This window comes from Calonectris borealis, chromosome 1 (genome assembly GCF_964195595.1).
Source record: "Calonectris borealis chromosome 1, bCalBor7.hap1.2, whole genome shotgun sequence".
Lineage (NCBI taxonomy): Eukaryota > Metazoa > Chordata > Aves > Procellariiformes > Procellariidae > Calonectris > Calonectris borealis.
Genome location: NC_134312.1, coordinates 38,414,413 through 38,430,372, shown reverse-complemented (window position 1 = coordinate 38,430,372; position 15,960 = coordinate 38,414,413). Strand labels below are relative to the sequence as shown.

The window sequence follows — 15,960 nt, the reverse complement described above, 5'->3', positions numbered from 1 at the left end:
CAAAAAACCATTTAGAAGTTAGATGCAGAAGTTAAGACAATTATATTTGCAAAATAAACTTCAATACCTTGGCCTTGCCATACTTTCGATGGTATTACTAAAATTTTGTCACACGCTGCAGAAGGTTGCATCCATTTCCAAACCAAGAACTCGGCACCACCTAACCTTCGTGTCTCTGTGCGAACTCTAGATTCATTTGCTGCAAGAAAGTCAACTGCTCTATTCCAGACTTTCTTCATTTTCCTCCTTAAAAATTGAAGCAAGAATTATAAAGTTAGCATTATAACAACCTGCATAGCTGACATCCAGCATGTAAGAGAAATTCAATTTCCCTCCCCACCTCAATAAGAATCTCCAAAATATTACACTATGCAACCTACTGAAATTAACTTAGTAAATTGACCAATTTATTTTTACTATTTTTCCTTACTTACGCAGAAGGAAATTCAGTACTTCTAGTGAGAACATACCTGTCCTGAGGTGGTATTAGAGAGTCACGCACATGTAAAATAGGCATATAAGACTGCAAGTCTTTATTTTCAGAACATGCCTCGCTGTGACTTCTTAGAACATCTGAGGACACCATAAGAAAAACTGGTAACTATGTAGTTCATGCAAACATTAAGATAGATATCAATTCTGGCAATGAACAGCTACTCTGAAGACCCCTCCCAATTTCAGTAGTTAAAAGTTAAGGTAGTTTTGGCATTTTGAACCATTTTTTCCTCCTAACCATGCTGAAGGCAAATCAAGAAAGCTAACCACACACAGTGCCTCCAAGTACCCTAAGTAACTTTGGAAAAAAAGGGAAAGAGTTCTTGCTGTTACTCTTGATTGGTACTTTTAACTGTTAGCAAAGACAATTACCTTTGAAAATAAAGTGACTCTTGATTGGTATTTTTAACTGTTAGCAAAGATAATCACCTTTGAAAATAAAGTACTTTCCCCGACCCCAACAAAACTTGATTTGCAAACAAAAAAGGTAGGAAAATAGTAAAAATAGGAAAACAGCTCCGATTTGTCTACCATCTCTGTATTTATGATGATTGCCATAGGTGAAAGTAATAAGGCAATCTGAGTAAAAATGCAGCCCAAAACAGAACTTAAAAACTACAGACACAAACTACTGAAAACATTGTGGCTTCAAGCAGAAAGGCAGAATTTCAGAACTCAGTTATGCATTCTATTTTAGTCACATAATTTCTTCTCAAAGTGACTAACTAAAAAGCTGCTTTTTCTGTGAAAAGCCATTAAGGATGGAATTGAGAGCTAACACGCATTTTAGGAGTGGAAATTTTAGCTAGAGATAGCTGAAAAACCAGATACAGAAAGAAACATGTCATCATACTTCCAATGAATCGCATTTATATTGTTTTCAATAGTAAGATAAAATACCACCAAGTCAATGGGCATTTATTATAGCCATGTTGATGTAATTCACAAATTACAATCTTTATACCAAGAGCTTTGATTAGGTTTAAAGGATGATTAAAAAAAAAAAAAAAGAGAAACAAAACACATGAACCACACATTTGACCAAGAACTCTAACAGCATGATGACTGACAACTAAACAGGCAGAAAACGTAACTGAATTAATGCCAGTACTTTGAAAGCTTATACAGAGCTGATACAGATACATCAGATGTGACTCAAGAAGCCATACCTATGATTTTTACCACCATATCATACATCTGCCTTGTTTCTTCTTCCTCTTTTGCCCAACGGTATTTCATGTAGTGCAAGACTCCCCAAACCATTGCTATACCTGCATTAAGATGTATAATACTCTTTAAACAGTATTAGAACATTCGTTATTTAACGTTTACAACACATACTTCAGAAGTTGGTTGAACTAGCTAACATTTTGAAGTACTTTAAATTTCAAAGCTAGTGAAATACACTGTACTCATTGTCAATATTTTATATTTTACTAACATAGCAACACAAACTCTTAAACTTTGAAGAACAGTTACCTTCAGAAAAACATTTCATTGTTTTAAAAATAGCCTGGTATCCCGTTACTGTGGTTTGAAGTTTTACCCATTCGTGAAGAAAAAAGTAAAACAATTATATTGGAAAAATTCAAAGTCATATCAAAAGTCACATAAACTGACAATTCAGAACATGTTAGAGATTTAAAAACACACAATATTCACCAATTCATAGATAAGTCACATGCTTTAGATATACCAGTCAAAATTAATTAACTTGGACTGCTTCAGTTCAGCTACAGATTTGTGTTTCTTGCAACAAAGTACTGCATGCTCTTTTTCTATTACTTTAAAGATTATTCCCGAAGAGGACAATCTAGTTAGGAAGACCAGCAGCATAAGCTGAAAATAAAAATCTTATTCCTTCTTCTATCTCAGGCTAAAGGCACCACTATACCCATGATCTCTTAACAACAAAAAAAAACGCAACAAAAACATGCATACACAAATTATAGTTACATAGTTTGTTTCGTATACCAGTGATCGCAAGGCAATGTTAACTGATACATCAAAGAGACTGAGGGACACCATTTTAGGCCAAAATGGGTGTTAGTTAATGACAATACATCTAACATATATACAACGGTTTATTTTTGAAAAGGTGCTTCATATTAGCCTTAATTACAAATGAGAAAGTTGAGAGACAGAGCAATTTGCTCAGCATGACTGATGAGACCAGCGGTTGACTTGGATACTGAGTTTCATCTCCGCATCCCAATTCAACCCTCATATTGACTATTATCAGAAAGATGGCAATCTGGGATAGTTTGCCTTTGATTCTTTTGGTTCATCAAAAGGCTAGTGAAGGAGGTCTCAAGTCTTCTGCTCATAAGCATGAGATTGTTAAGATATTGTGATAAACAATTTATTAAACATTCAATAGGTGCATGAGATGAACTCTGCATCTTCAATATTTCTAACCAGCCACATGGAAAGGAGTGAAGTGTCTGTACTCAGCTGCAACATTTTTATGCTGCATAGTTTTCAGTATGGTTAAAAATTAAGTAAATTTGAAAGAATTTTAAACTTAACTAGAGAACTATCAAAGACTAAATGAACTAGTCTTACTGAAGGATTAGATACATTTTTATAACATAGTCTTAGAGGTAAGAATTTTTGGTGACAACCATGTTGGGTATCCAACTTTTCCTAAAACTAGGAAAATCATCTTTTCTGTAGTTACATTTCCAAAGTTTCTGAAATGGTGAAATATCCTCAAAATTAAAGCTATCATGTCTTTTTACTGAGCATTTTGCTTTTTCAAATCAGTTCAACCTGGAATTTTTGAAAGCCACAAGGTATTATTACTTTGGCAGGGAAAAAGACAGAGTGCCCAGAGAATGAATATGTTCAGCTGACCACAGCAGCAAATGATAGCAACCAATGTGAAAATACAGTGGTGCAACAGAAGTGCAAAGCAAACTGCATTGTAATCAAGCTACTGATAGGAACTCCAAGTTTTATGGTTGAATAAAAACTTTCTCTAAACATGCTGTTTACTTTTCCCCTTGCACTTACATAAACGCAAGTTATAACAGAAAAGTTTGATTTTTTTATTAACTTACCCAAAAGCAATATTGATAATCTGTGAGTTACATTAACAAACGCACGGCGAAAACGACACCTGAAAGACATCTTTGGACTAGTGGATTCCAGATACTTCACATCTGTCACATTAGTGACATCCATCTCATCAGGGTCATTGCTGAGACACCTATTCAAAAATATACAGTATTTATGAAAAAGGATACATTCTGTTAGAAGAGATTAAGCTAAGAAGTAAAGACCACTTACTTTATGCCAACATCTTCCCCACTATTCAAGACCCATTGTAATGCTGTGTTAAGTACACTTTCATATTCTGGATCTAAATTCTGTCAAAAGATAAATATTAATGAATAATTTCGTAAATAACCAGAAAGTTATCATGCCACAATAAGATTCAGATACTGCACAGACTAGTAGCCAAAACTATGTGGTTTTGTTCTTGATTCTTCAGATTTTGCGTAAGTGTTCACTACAACGAATCTATACATGCTATGAGCAGCTTTCAGACTTACTAGCATTCCTCAGATTAAGGACCGTTTAGAAAAGTCAGTCCACATTCACTGTTTTATTAACAATTCTAACCTACAGCAAGAAAAAAATTATTCAGCCACTAGGCGGTGCTCATTGAAAATCTACTTCAAGAGTAAAACTCAAACTAGATATAAACCCAGCTCAAAATGGGTCTTATAAAAGCAGTTCAGGTCCTTGCTTTTTTTTTTAGAAGAAGCTTGAGGAAAATCAATTTTAACTGATATTTTGAAAGTAGTCCAGTATTTGTAGTTCAAGAACTGATATTACTATATAGAAATTGACATTTTTTTTAAATTAGTTGGTATCAACTATCATAGGAGAACATTCACTGCTATCTGAGCTAAGGCTGTCTCCATAGTTCACCTTGCACGTTCTTTTGCAGAAAAAGAAAAGCAAAAATGGAAGGTACTAGTGTATTTGAAATTATACTCTCCAAAAAGATTTATCTCCATCTTTCCTTTAAACCTTACATAATGTAACTGGCCTAGAATTAAAGGATTAATATTAAAGTTTTATCACTGAATACTGAAATTCTGCGAAGGAGTTATATTTATATTCCCCAAATGAGGAACTGTAGGGTTAAATGACACTTTGTACGAAGTAACAAATTTTCATATGAAATTTGAGCTTCTTATCATAACAACTGTTTTAGTTCTGATAACAACTGTCATTCTTTCAGGTAGGTAAGACTATCAGTTATCTGGCATCAACTTAATTTTTTCCAATGTATTCCCACAATGCACTGTTTTTAACAGATATAGAATATCATTACCAAACCATAAACCAGTGTTAGCAGCTTCTTCAGGATGCTCTTAACATTGCCCCTTTTTGACTACTATGTAAACATTTGCCAAAATGTAAAATTTCTATACATTTGTATATTAAAAGTCACATCAGCTTAACTCCCCCCCATTCAAAGAATCTTATACTCTCAGCCTTTTAAAAGCTTCAAGTAGTTTTCCACTGAAGGGTACACCAACATGGGCTAAAATAAACCCTACAGCTGTCAGGACAAGGCAAGAGTCATCTTTTATTTGGGGAGTGAGGCAGGCAAATGACAGCAGAGAGTGGGATTTCATAATACTGCACACTATCAATTAACAAAAAGGCCTTTTTTGACCATTTCTATTTAAAGCATCAATGAATGGTGTCTCCATACAGCTGGTGCCTGTCAGGCCCAATGCACAGATCCACGCATCAACCTCTCATCCCAAAAAAAGGAAGACAGTATCCTTTTCTACTAAGTCTCAAAACATAGTATAATGATTTCTGCAGAAGCTTCTAGAGATTTGAATTTCATAAATTTATGATTTTCGTGTTGGTCAACTATCTCCATCAATTCAAATTATGCCCTCGTGTTTTAACTAAAGGGAAAAAATCTGCATACCACTGAAGCACTATCTACACTTTCACTGCAATTAAGCCAGTTTCTTTCACCTTCCCTCTCCCCCAAAGCCTCACTACATCCCCAAATAAAAATCGTAAGTAGTATGTGTTAAAGACATCAATTCCAAACATTTCCATGTAACATTCAATACCAAGTCAAATTTTAGTCAATACACTAGATATGAAACCAGGCCTTACAAATTGTAACTTATTAAAATCTTACATACAACCAATGAAAAAATACCTCATTTGCTTACTTTTAAATATGCAGCTGCCTCCTGGACGGTAAGATTTCTTTGAATAGAGCTGCCACATTCATGTTCCCCTGGTAAAATTAAACTTTTGTTTATTTTCATCTACTTATTACTGCATTATATAAAAAAATCACCTAAACACAAGCTTATGGTTAACACAATCTACACAAGCAGCAGTAGCTCAGTAATTCTCACAAGTTCCAACAAAAATATAGAAAAAGCTCTGGACAAGTTTCTGCTTCAAAAAAAGTTAAAAAAAAAAAGATTGTCACAGCTAATAAGATGTACAAATCACATCAATATCACTTCATGTACTGCTCAGAAAGTATATTTCGGTATTTACACTGAAAGTAGAACAAAATGTAGTGTGAAGAACTATCAAAAGGACATTACCATAGAACAATTGCTGTACTCTGACTCAACTTCTTCCAAATAATTTCCATTTACTCTGAAACATATATTATCTTTTACACAGACCAAGTTAGTTCCAGTTGCAACATACCCATAATAGTATTTCAGGCACTATGAAGTTACTACATTTTAGATTGGTCCAAGTTATCACAATAACTCATCACCTTCCTGAACATGCAGAAAATCCCAATATGGCCTGAAACTGGTGGTTTTACCATCCTCCTAATTCTTTTGGAAAGTATGCAGAAGTAGTCAGGAAATAAGGTATTATATGCACAGTCAGTCCTCACAGCCACGTGCCATCATCTTCCCAATTTTCTTTGCTAAACTGAAGGTACCTGATTCATGCAAAAAAATATGTAGTGACAGTCATACCAACACAAAGTCACACAGAAAAGGAAAAGTTCTAACACCAGTTTTATCTATCAATAGGCCATCATTTCTGAGAAACTGTTAGGGAGTGGCAAATCACTTTTTTCCTGATCTTTCTAAAAAAAAAAAATCTTAGCATCTAGAACTATGATTTTACTGTGCCAAAACAATAAAATACGAAACAACAAATCCAGTCTTTGACTGGCTCAGGGTTATGCCTGCCTTACCTTCCTGCATCTACGCCAAGCTGTATTATTCCCAGAGCCATAGCAAGGCTAGGAAAGTTTAATATACTCGTGCATATACAAAATATAAACCTTTGCTTATACTCTTACAAAATATTTAAAGTTGGAATTACTCCACACTGGAATACCCTTTAAGTGGAGCAACTTCAAGTATTAATTATCTACACAAACAAGAACATTCGAAGCAATCTGAACAAAAATTAGGAAACACTCGCAAGTTATGCAGAAGCATCTTCATGTCTCATTCACAGTAGGGAGTTCCAAAGAAATAAGTGTTTCTATGAAGCAAAAGTCCTTCTCAGACTGCTAAAGCAAAGTTTTGTTTAATACCCTTCAACAGATCTAAGTGAATTTGGCCTTGCAAGCACATCAGCATAACAGGGATGCTCTTCTCTTATTGTTGGGTAATACAGAAATAGGAACACTGTTTTTAAGAGTGCTCATATGCTATCTGGCCTAGAAGTACTGCTGGAACTAAGCCTCTGTGTGTGTGCATATTTTCAATCAAGCACCGAGCAGAAGAGATACTACTTTGAAAGTTGTTTCACTTGATAATTAACATGCAACATCTTAGACTTTCAAAGTGCCTGAGTCTACTGTAATAGCAAAACCACAGAGATCACTTGTGAAAATGGATACCACCTTTGCCAAAAACCACTCTGAATTTAGAAGTCAGCACCAGAATTGGAGTTATGGGCTATTCTTGTATGTAATTTAGGCAGACGTTCTTTTTGTGCAGCATAAACTCTACAACCTGTAAATGTACATGTGTAATCACCAGTGATTTCATGTTTCAAGATTAGCAGTTTTGGGATAACTATATATCATACTCATACAGTCGCTGGTGTAAACATATTGTTTTAAACCTGGAACTGATGGAACAAATACAAAAAACCAAAATATATGTCTGTAGAAGCCAATCTCAATCAGGTATTAAGTTGTATGACATGAGCAAGTCTGATAGGTATTAATCCATGTAAGCTTATTTTGTTGTTCAGTAAGACCTGAAGTTTTCCTGGGGTCTTTCTAATACAGGAAAAGCATGTCAGTCATAATTTGACTGAACAAAACAGCTTGTGAGTGCAGGGGGATGAGATCCTTCTGCTTAAGAGCTTTTGTTTGGCTGGTTTTTTGTTTTTTAATTATCTAGATAAGCAGGAAAGCCCATTTATGAAATAAATAAGAAAGAATAGAAAGGTGAGGTTAATACATAGAAAACAAATAACATACAGAAGCAGGAGACCAGATTGTGAAAAATGAATTCTTAAAAACAAGTTTCGGGATTCATTTTGGATTTTCAATCTTACGAGAACACAGTATTACAAGAGGACAAAAGCTCCCTTGGATGGGGGACTATTGGATTACTTTCGTAGTTTTAAATTCTAATCTTATTTGCCTTCTTCCAGGAATTACGTTTATGCATTATGCAGCCAATACACTGACTTCACATCTTCTGGTCTCATCTTCAAAAACCAGCAGACAGCTTCCTCACAGTCCTGCTTCTGAAATTTTTTTTCAGATTATATTCCCTCTGAACAAGTTTAAGAGTTAAAAACCCCTTTGCTGCCTAGGCTCTGACAATGTCTAAGGCCCATCAGTTTAAATTACCCTCATGCAGTGCTGCGGGGGTGAATAAAAATTACTTTCATCTTGCCTCCCACTCTCAAAACGAGTAAGTTAATCAGAGTTAGGGAGTTTCAGTCCTGTACAAAAAGCTGCTAGAGATGCAGTTTCTTATTTCAACCCATCTATTGCCGAGAACCATTTAACAGCTTTCTTCTGAGAAACCCATGAATCTGAAAGCCTGCAGAAAGTTAGGCAATTCACAAGTGAGACAACCTTCTGTTTTACTGCAAACAGCAGGATATTCCTATATGCCATTTCAGTCACCGCTTCAGCTAATAGTTCTGCAAACGAAGGCTTACTTTGAATAACTTTGGTGCAATCATTAACCACTTGGCTTGGAAACCCACTTTCCATAGTCTGAGCCAAAAATGTTTCCCAACTGTTCCATTTGAGGCCCTATATCCAGGAATAAAACTGAAGCAGAGGCAAAAAAACTTTATACAGGTCTGCTGCAAGATATGTCTGAGCTCTTTGTAAAAACTGCCCCTCTGTTAAAATGACTATTGTAAGCTTACAGAAAGCATGGATCTTTGTGCTTAAGCTTTTCTTGGGCACAGATCACTTCAATTTCAAGTGCAATCAGAGAACCATTCTATTTGCCTTTGTAGGGAGGTGAGAAATAACACATCCCAGCAAGGATGACTAAATTACCTTTTAGCTTATGTTAGTATACTTGGACAGGACACGTAAGAAGTTGAGTTCTTCTAGAAATACTAACAAAAAGCAGCTAAACCCTCAGCTCTAAAGAAACATTTAAGTCTGTTCTCACAATTGCTTTCAATACAGAAAATAAGTCGGATCTACTTTTCGACGCAGGCTAGAATATTTGAAACTGACTTTCATTTGGGCATTTAGCTTAATTTATGAGCTGCAGCATATACAGTTAACAGAAATAATCAGAATTTTAAAATATTTGCTTTACAATGTAAATCATTCTCTTAAAGTACCAGAACCAAAACCCAGTGGAAATCTAATACTTTAAGGAACACATGGATTTAGCACAGATCTCTATCTCATAGCTTGATGTGATACAGTCAACCAATACAAAAAGCAAATAGCCTATAAAACATTTGTTTAGCAGGTCTCATGCTTACAGGTTACTTGCAGCAGGACACTAAAGTGGATAGCTGAAGAAAAGCAGGAGCAGAGCAAGCGTTACAAGAGCAAGTAAGAATGCCTGATCTCCCAAAGGCAAATTCAACAGTTTAGTAACATTGCAGAAAAACAGAACTTGCTAAATAGTCTTTAAATCACTGGTTGGAAACAGCACAATATCAATTACCTGAAGAACTAAAGATTAAGGAGAGTGACAGAACAGAGAGCCTGTGACAGCAATCAGATACAGTAGCTGACACTTGAAATTAATATTAAGTAATATCTAGTGTTTTGCCAGGATTTTCTTCCAGCCATGGATTTATCAGTAAGCTGTATTACATATGGAAGTCTAATTCACCCCTGCATCTCAAGGACCTGTGTTGTCCATTAGCTCAGAAGGAAACCATCTAAATATGATAGATCATCACTCTGTGGAGAATGCCAAGCAAAAGAAGCGTCTAACTAAATAAAAATTCTTTTCATACAAGAAAGTAGGGTCATATCCATGGGTAGCTGGCTGCTTCTTGTTGATATAGTGGTTAGGTTTATTCATTTTGCAAGCCTGAAAATGGATGTGATCTATTGAAGTCTCTCCATGAAAGACCAAGATAGCCAGAAATTAACATACGCCTGAAGGAAGTCTAATTTAAATAAAGCACATCTTTTGGTTTAGGAGAAAGTGTTAGGCACTGAAATATATACTGTCTATAAAAAGTTGCTGCTTTGAAGAAAGGCTGAACAGTAGACAAAAACACAGGAACACAAACTTCCACTCAGAACTGGACAAGTAGATACTGCTTCTCCCTCTCATTTCTTGTGAGGTAGGCATTACTCACCATAGGTTTGGCAGACCAGTAATTCTGAGAACAGTGCTGCGTTAAAGGCAATCTATTTTTATATAGGATAATTAAATCATTTCACATTATATCAGAGTACCATAGTACAGAATAGGCACCTACAGTTGGAACACAGTATATTAAGTCAAACAAAATTAACAAATTGTTACCCTGACTTTTTCTTCCTTCAAACAACTTTCAGTGTTTTACCTTCCAAACTAAAAGCCCCATCACTTGCTCGCCAACTGAAATTGACAAGGCCAGAAACTAGCTCAGAAAAAAATATAATTCTAATAAAACAAAGAGGGCTAGAAACCAAATTCTGAAGTGACCATCTTCATGGTAGTCAAGATGAATAAAGCTTAACAGAACAGACTACTGCAAGTTTCCAGCCTGCCTTTTTAATATTAATAGCTATAACATGAACAAATGATTCATAGCCAAGTATGAAATGAGAGAAACTTTTCCAAGTATGTGACAGAGAGACCTGAAAAGCACCACTTTTAGTAAAACTATATTCCTTTACTTCTCTCTTTTTAAGTGTACAAGATCAACAGTTTTGAACCCTGCATCTCTATAGCAGCTTTCTCTGTTCTATTACTTTTAAACAGCTTCCAGATATTGTGCCGGGTCTACATCAACATGGTATTCAAAAATGGACGGCAGACTTCTTCTCATACCTTAAGAAACTTGGCATTGAGGACAACTTCTAAGTACAGATGAATTAGGTCATTCTTCAGACTGTATGAAAACCACTCTGCTGAGCAACCAGGTAATCTCGCAATACAGCTTCAGTTTGGGAGATCATCTAACCAGAAAGTATAGCTATATTTTTTCAAAGTAAGTACTAAAGATTCTCCTGGCCAGGAATAGACTAACAGAAATTAATGCACCTTTGAGACTTGGGGAAGAAAGCAGTCATCTTGGAGCATACAAATTCCTCTCATAAGGCAGACAGGTAAACATTTTTGTAAGTGTACGTGCACATAAGTAAGCCCCCACTAATGAAGAAAACTTACTCTTTCACAGATGTAGAAATGAGGTGCCAAACCTTTTTATCCAGGCAAGTACATTGTTTACTGTAAGGCCACTGGAGGGCCAGATGACACACTGAGGGAGCAGCAAGCTGTTATATTTTCTTTTCGAAAGAGGGAGAGAAGTAGCATAACCCATTACTTCCACTTCACACAAGTCAGTGCTCTACTGCGCACAGCTATGGGTCTTTTAAGACATTTCTACACACCACAGATTGGCTACCCCGCATGGGAAAAAAAAAAAATCTTTTGTTCCCAATGATTTATAGCACAGAATTATCTACTACCACCTATTAAGTATGAAATAGTTTGAAACAGATAAAAATGTATCAAGATGTAATTGACCTGTGAAAGATCAACAGTGCAAGGCATTCACAGTCAGAAAGCAACAAAATTAAGACTAAAGCAACTATTGTTTTGCAAGCACTCAGGTTAAACATCATTCTTTCACTATTTTGGATTAAAGAATAACGTAAACGAGAAGAAATTTGTGGGTTTTGTCCAAACATCTATTTTATTCGCTGAAGATACTGTAAGTGCTCTGGAAACAAAAAGCTTCTGCAGGAAGATTATTCTTGCAATTTAAAGGTATTACAGAGCTGCTCAAATTTCTCAGAGATTTCCTATATAGCCCTGACACATTAAATTGTCAGCCTCGTATCTGACAGAGTTGTTTCCACATTTTTTAATGTTTGAGAAATGTCTGTAGCACCTGGTAATAGTGGAAAAGCCTTCTTGGTGAAACTTGCTGTTGCAAAACAAATAGTTGGCACAAAGAACAGTAAGGCTTAAAAAACCAAAAAAACCTGAACCTCTGCCTCCTAAATGCATTATAGATTAAATATGCAAGGATGATAAATAAATGGCTTAATAGTCATGAAATAGTAACTCACACTCACCAAATGCCAAGGTTATAAATACAGTCTTAACTTTACCATTTCCTGATTGTGATGTGTAAATACCTATGCAGTTTAAAGCTGTGTTAATTATGACTCTAGGCAAAAGCACTGTATCTTTTACTTTGAATATTCAATAATTAATACTAATCCTAAACACCATCTCTGACACATTACTATATACAAGACTTTTCATTACTATATAATTAGTATGGTTAAGTTGGACTATTTTGTCTAACAAGGCAATCTTCAGAGTTCAAGCACTACTGTTCATTGTATTAGCAACCATTTTCTGATTGTTGTGAAATACTGTTTTTCAGACATTTTTCCCCCCCATAGTGAAATAACTACCTTTCAAAGAAATACATATTCCTCTCCACATACAGCGTATTTAAACCTTTTAATGAAATCAGATTAATAAAGCATTAAGACATTAGATCAAAAACCACACAGGATCACAATATTCAATGGCCTATCCCATTAACTAAAAAACATTGCAACAAAAGGCACGACACTGGTGAAAAAGGCAGTGTAAGTGAACTAGAAATGGGGTTTCTAGTTTCCCAAAACGGAACTCTAAATGGCTATCAGGGCCCCAGCGTATACCAGTTGTTGCAAATCACTATCTGAGCATAGACTTCTTTGTAGCTGTTGCCATAACACTCTTAGTCACAATATGTTTAAAGTGTTACCTGCTACTTGTGCCAATTTATCATGAAGTGCATATAAGCTGTTCATCATGAGACTTATTTCATCTTCCTAGAATTAGAAAAACACATTAATGTTAAAACAAACGTTAGTAGAGATTTATTTTCTTCCATTTACTCCAAAAATCCTTATACACCATGAGAAAAAAAAATGGTTTTACATATACAGGTGAAAAGCTGTAGTGTTTCACCCATCAACAATGATGTAAGCAATAGACTCTGAATCAAAGTATTCACAATATTGATTTTCCAGGTCTTGCCTGAAACTGAACGAGATTGCAGCCTGGACTCTGATGGATCTGCCAGCTAAAACTGACAACTCAAAAGGTTATTTTAATACTACTGAGAGAATAGTGCAATGACCCAAAAGAAGTTTGGTGGGTTTTGGTTTTATTTTGATAGCTACTATGTAAAACAGTTTAATTCTTAATAAATGTGCAGTGACACTTCATACAAGCCACACTGAAGTACCATCTGGTAGTACTCCCGCATGAAATTCATAGCAAAGTAGGATTTTTGCTGCCTGCCTTCAAACTACAGTAACTTAATTAAAAAACAAAACAAACAACAACAAAAAAACCCAGAAAGCTATATAGGAAAGCTATATATAGACTATACAATCTTGTTAATACTTCCTGCATATGCCACTAGTATAAAAAGGCCTAATTCCCAAAACAAGCATGAATATGAGATGTCATACAATTGTTACTTACAGGGGAGTTAAACTTACCAAGATATCGAGCAACTTCATTGAAATATATCCAGAAATGGTTTATATTAGAAGGAATTATTCAAAATATGAAGATGAGGAACATGCAATTATATACAGTGAAGTACTAAAGGCCATTCTAAAATGTTGAGGTTTTTTTGAAGTTGGCTCTGACTCCTGGGGCAGAGTCAAATGGCTGAGATAAGACTAGAGCCTTTATTCAGCAAATACGCAAGGAAAGTCATTTTCCAGCTTGTGCATGTGCTGATTATACTCGCATTGAAAAAAACTAAATATATTTTAAGTTTAATTCCCTGATGCACCAGCACTGTCTGACATAATTTTAAAATTTGAATGCTCCAATTTTTTTCCATAAGAAAAGTGCTACCAAAAAGCGGAATACATCTTTCATTGATCAAACATTTGACAAATTAATTCCCATAGATGATATCAACAATTACTAGCATCACCTCTCCCTATTCTGGTCCTGCAAAACCACCATTAAGCTTAAACTGATATAGTTGGTACTCATTTCCTGGCTGGAAAATACTGGGCATGGAAGAAGAGGAAAATCAGTCCTCTACCACATGCACACACCAACAGCAGTACTCCCAAGTTCCATTTATTTGCCAGTAGGTACACCCATGACTTCACTAATAGCTACACTGAGACAGACACGTGAAACGTTTTTGTGACCAAATTCTTTTTTTGTAAATCAATAGTCGGATCACATAAAAGAAGGAACTGAACAGTATAACCTTCATAGCTAACGAACAATCAAGCATGGAGTAGGATTACTATGGAACAGTACACAAGAAACACAAAAGAAAGTAACATACAAAACAGGTTCTCAAGCTGTCAAGTCCAGTGCACAAGATGCATTCTCTCTGCGCTACTAAAGTCACTCTGAAAGAATCCTCAGAATTTACCCCACAAAATTCAGTTTGTCCAAAAGATTCAGAAACATTTTCTACCCAAGAAACTAGCCAAGGCTACCTACTTAAAATACGCAATTATTCACTTTTGGAGAGCTCAATCCTAGACAAAAAAGAACAACAACAAAAAACCCCACACAATTACCTTGCAATACTTGCTTATATATGCCTAGCAAAAGCAGATCACTTATGTTTATAGTCCAGGCAGAAAGACTGAAGGCCAGAAGAGAGAACCACCAAAACTCATGCTGCAGAACTAAGAATAATACAGATACCTTCAATGGTGACATCCAAAACGGTTATCCCGATATTCCAGTTGAAAGAGCGAATATAGGAACAAGTAACAGAATAGAATCAAAGTGAAAAAGAAACTTTTAAATGCATTTTCTGAAGGAGGCTAACCCTTGCGCTTCTGTGGCACTAAATAAGATCCTGGAGTTTCAAGTCAATCATCTCTTACCAGCTCTCCTTTCAAGGTTGAGAAGCCAAATGGTAATAGTAAGAGACAAACTAATAAATTTAGTCTCAAAACTTACGGCACCACAATTTTTCCTCATAGCTCTACAACACAAATTACGTAACATTTTCTTAGTGTACAAAGCAACCACCATGCTACAGCCAAATCTTGTAATCCTACTTATATTACCCGAAAAGAAAAACAAAAAATTAAAAGAGTTGCAAGAAGTAAATTCATCTCATGCAAAACATTCTGAAACTGCATCCTTCTGAACAGATCTATATTGTTTTTATACAATCATTTGACAGACTAAAACCTCAATATTAAGTCGGTTTACTTACTTTTATTTTTTGTAGTTCTTCACTGAAGGGATTCTTGACTGTCAAAAAAAAGAGAAAAAAATTGAATTCATTCTAGAGTCTGAAAATACTAAAAAGGCATACCAACACTGCAGCTTTATGACAACACTGTAATCTTTAGATAAAAACAAACAAGTCCATAATATAACAAATAACAACTAGACACCTATTAACCTTTGACTTAACTCTGCATTTGATAGAGCACTATACTAGCATTTAGGTTAAACCAGAATCTTGTATGTCTGTAAACTTCACAGCTATTTCCACGCAAACTGTGCTTGCCATTTGCCAAACTCAATTGCATTGAAATCATAATTTGAAGGTTTTACTTTTTTAAACTAGACACTAAAAAATGTAAAACTACTGTTTTTTTACTAAGCAATAATCCATACAACACAAAGCTGTACAACTCATCAGCACTTTCTGTTTTGACAAGAGTAAGAGATGACACACAAAGCTCATGAAAAGTGCAGGGTGACTAAATGACCATTTCTTCCTTTCTAAATAAAACAGTTTCCACAGCTCCTGAAAACATAAGTTTATATATTATATTCCTCTTGGCTACAA

General features: G+C 35.3%; 1 protein-coding gene across 3 annotated transcripts in view; it reads right to left on the bottom strand.

Annotated features, from left to right (window-relative positions):
* LEMD3 (LEM domain containing 3) overlaps positions 1-15,960 on the bottom strand; it is a 50,579-nt gene that overhangs the window by 14,654 nt on the left and 19,965 nt on the right. For 2 of the 3 annotated variants that reach the window (XR_012673495.1, XM_075149085.1), the window contains exons 2-9: positions 15,376-15,413; positions 12,919-12,985; positions 5,715-5,782; positions 3,787-3,866; positions 3,558-3,706; positions 1,665-1,766; positions 471-573; positions 68-246 (exon numbers count right to left, since the gene is read on the bottom strand). Coding sequence is in view for 2 of the 3 variants with exons in the window: in XM_075149085.1 (XP_075005186.1) it covers positions 68-246; positions 471-573; positions 1,665-1,766; positions 3,558-3,706; positions 3,787-3,866; positions 5,715-5,782; positions 12,919-12,985; positions 15,376-15,413 (786 nt within the window). In the remaining variant the exon portion in view is untranslated. The remainder of the gene's footprint in view (positions 1-67; positions 247-470; positions 574-1,664; positions 1,767-3,557; positions 3,707-3,786; positions 3,867-5,714; positions 5,783-12,918; positions 12,986-15,375; positions 15,414-15,960) is intronic. The other variant, XM_075149096.1, reaches the window with a different exon arrangement.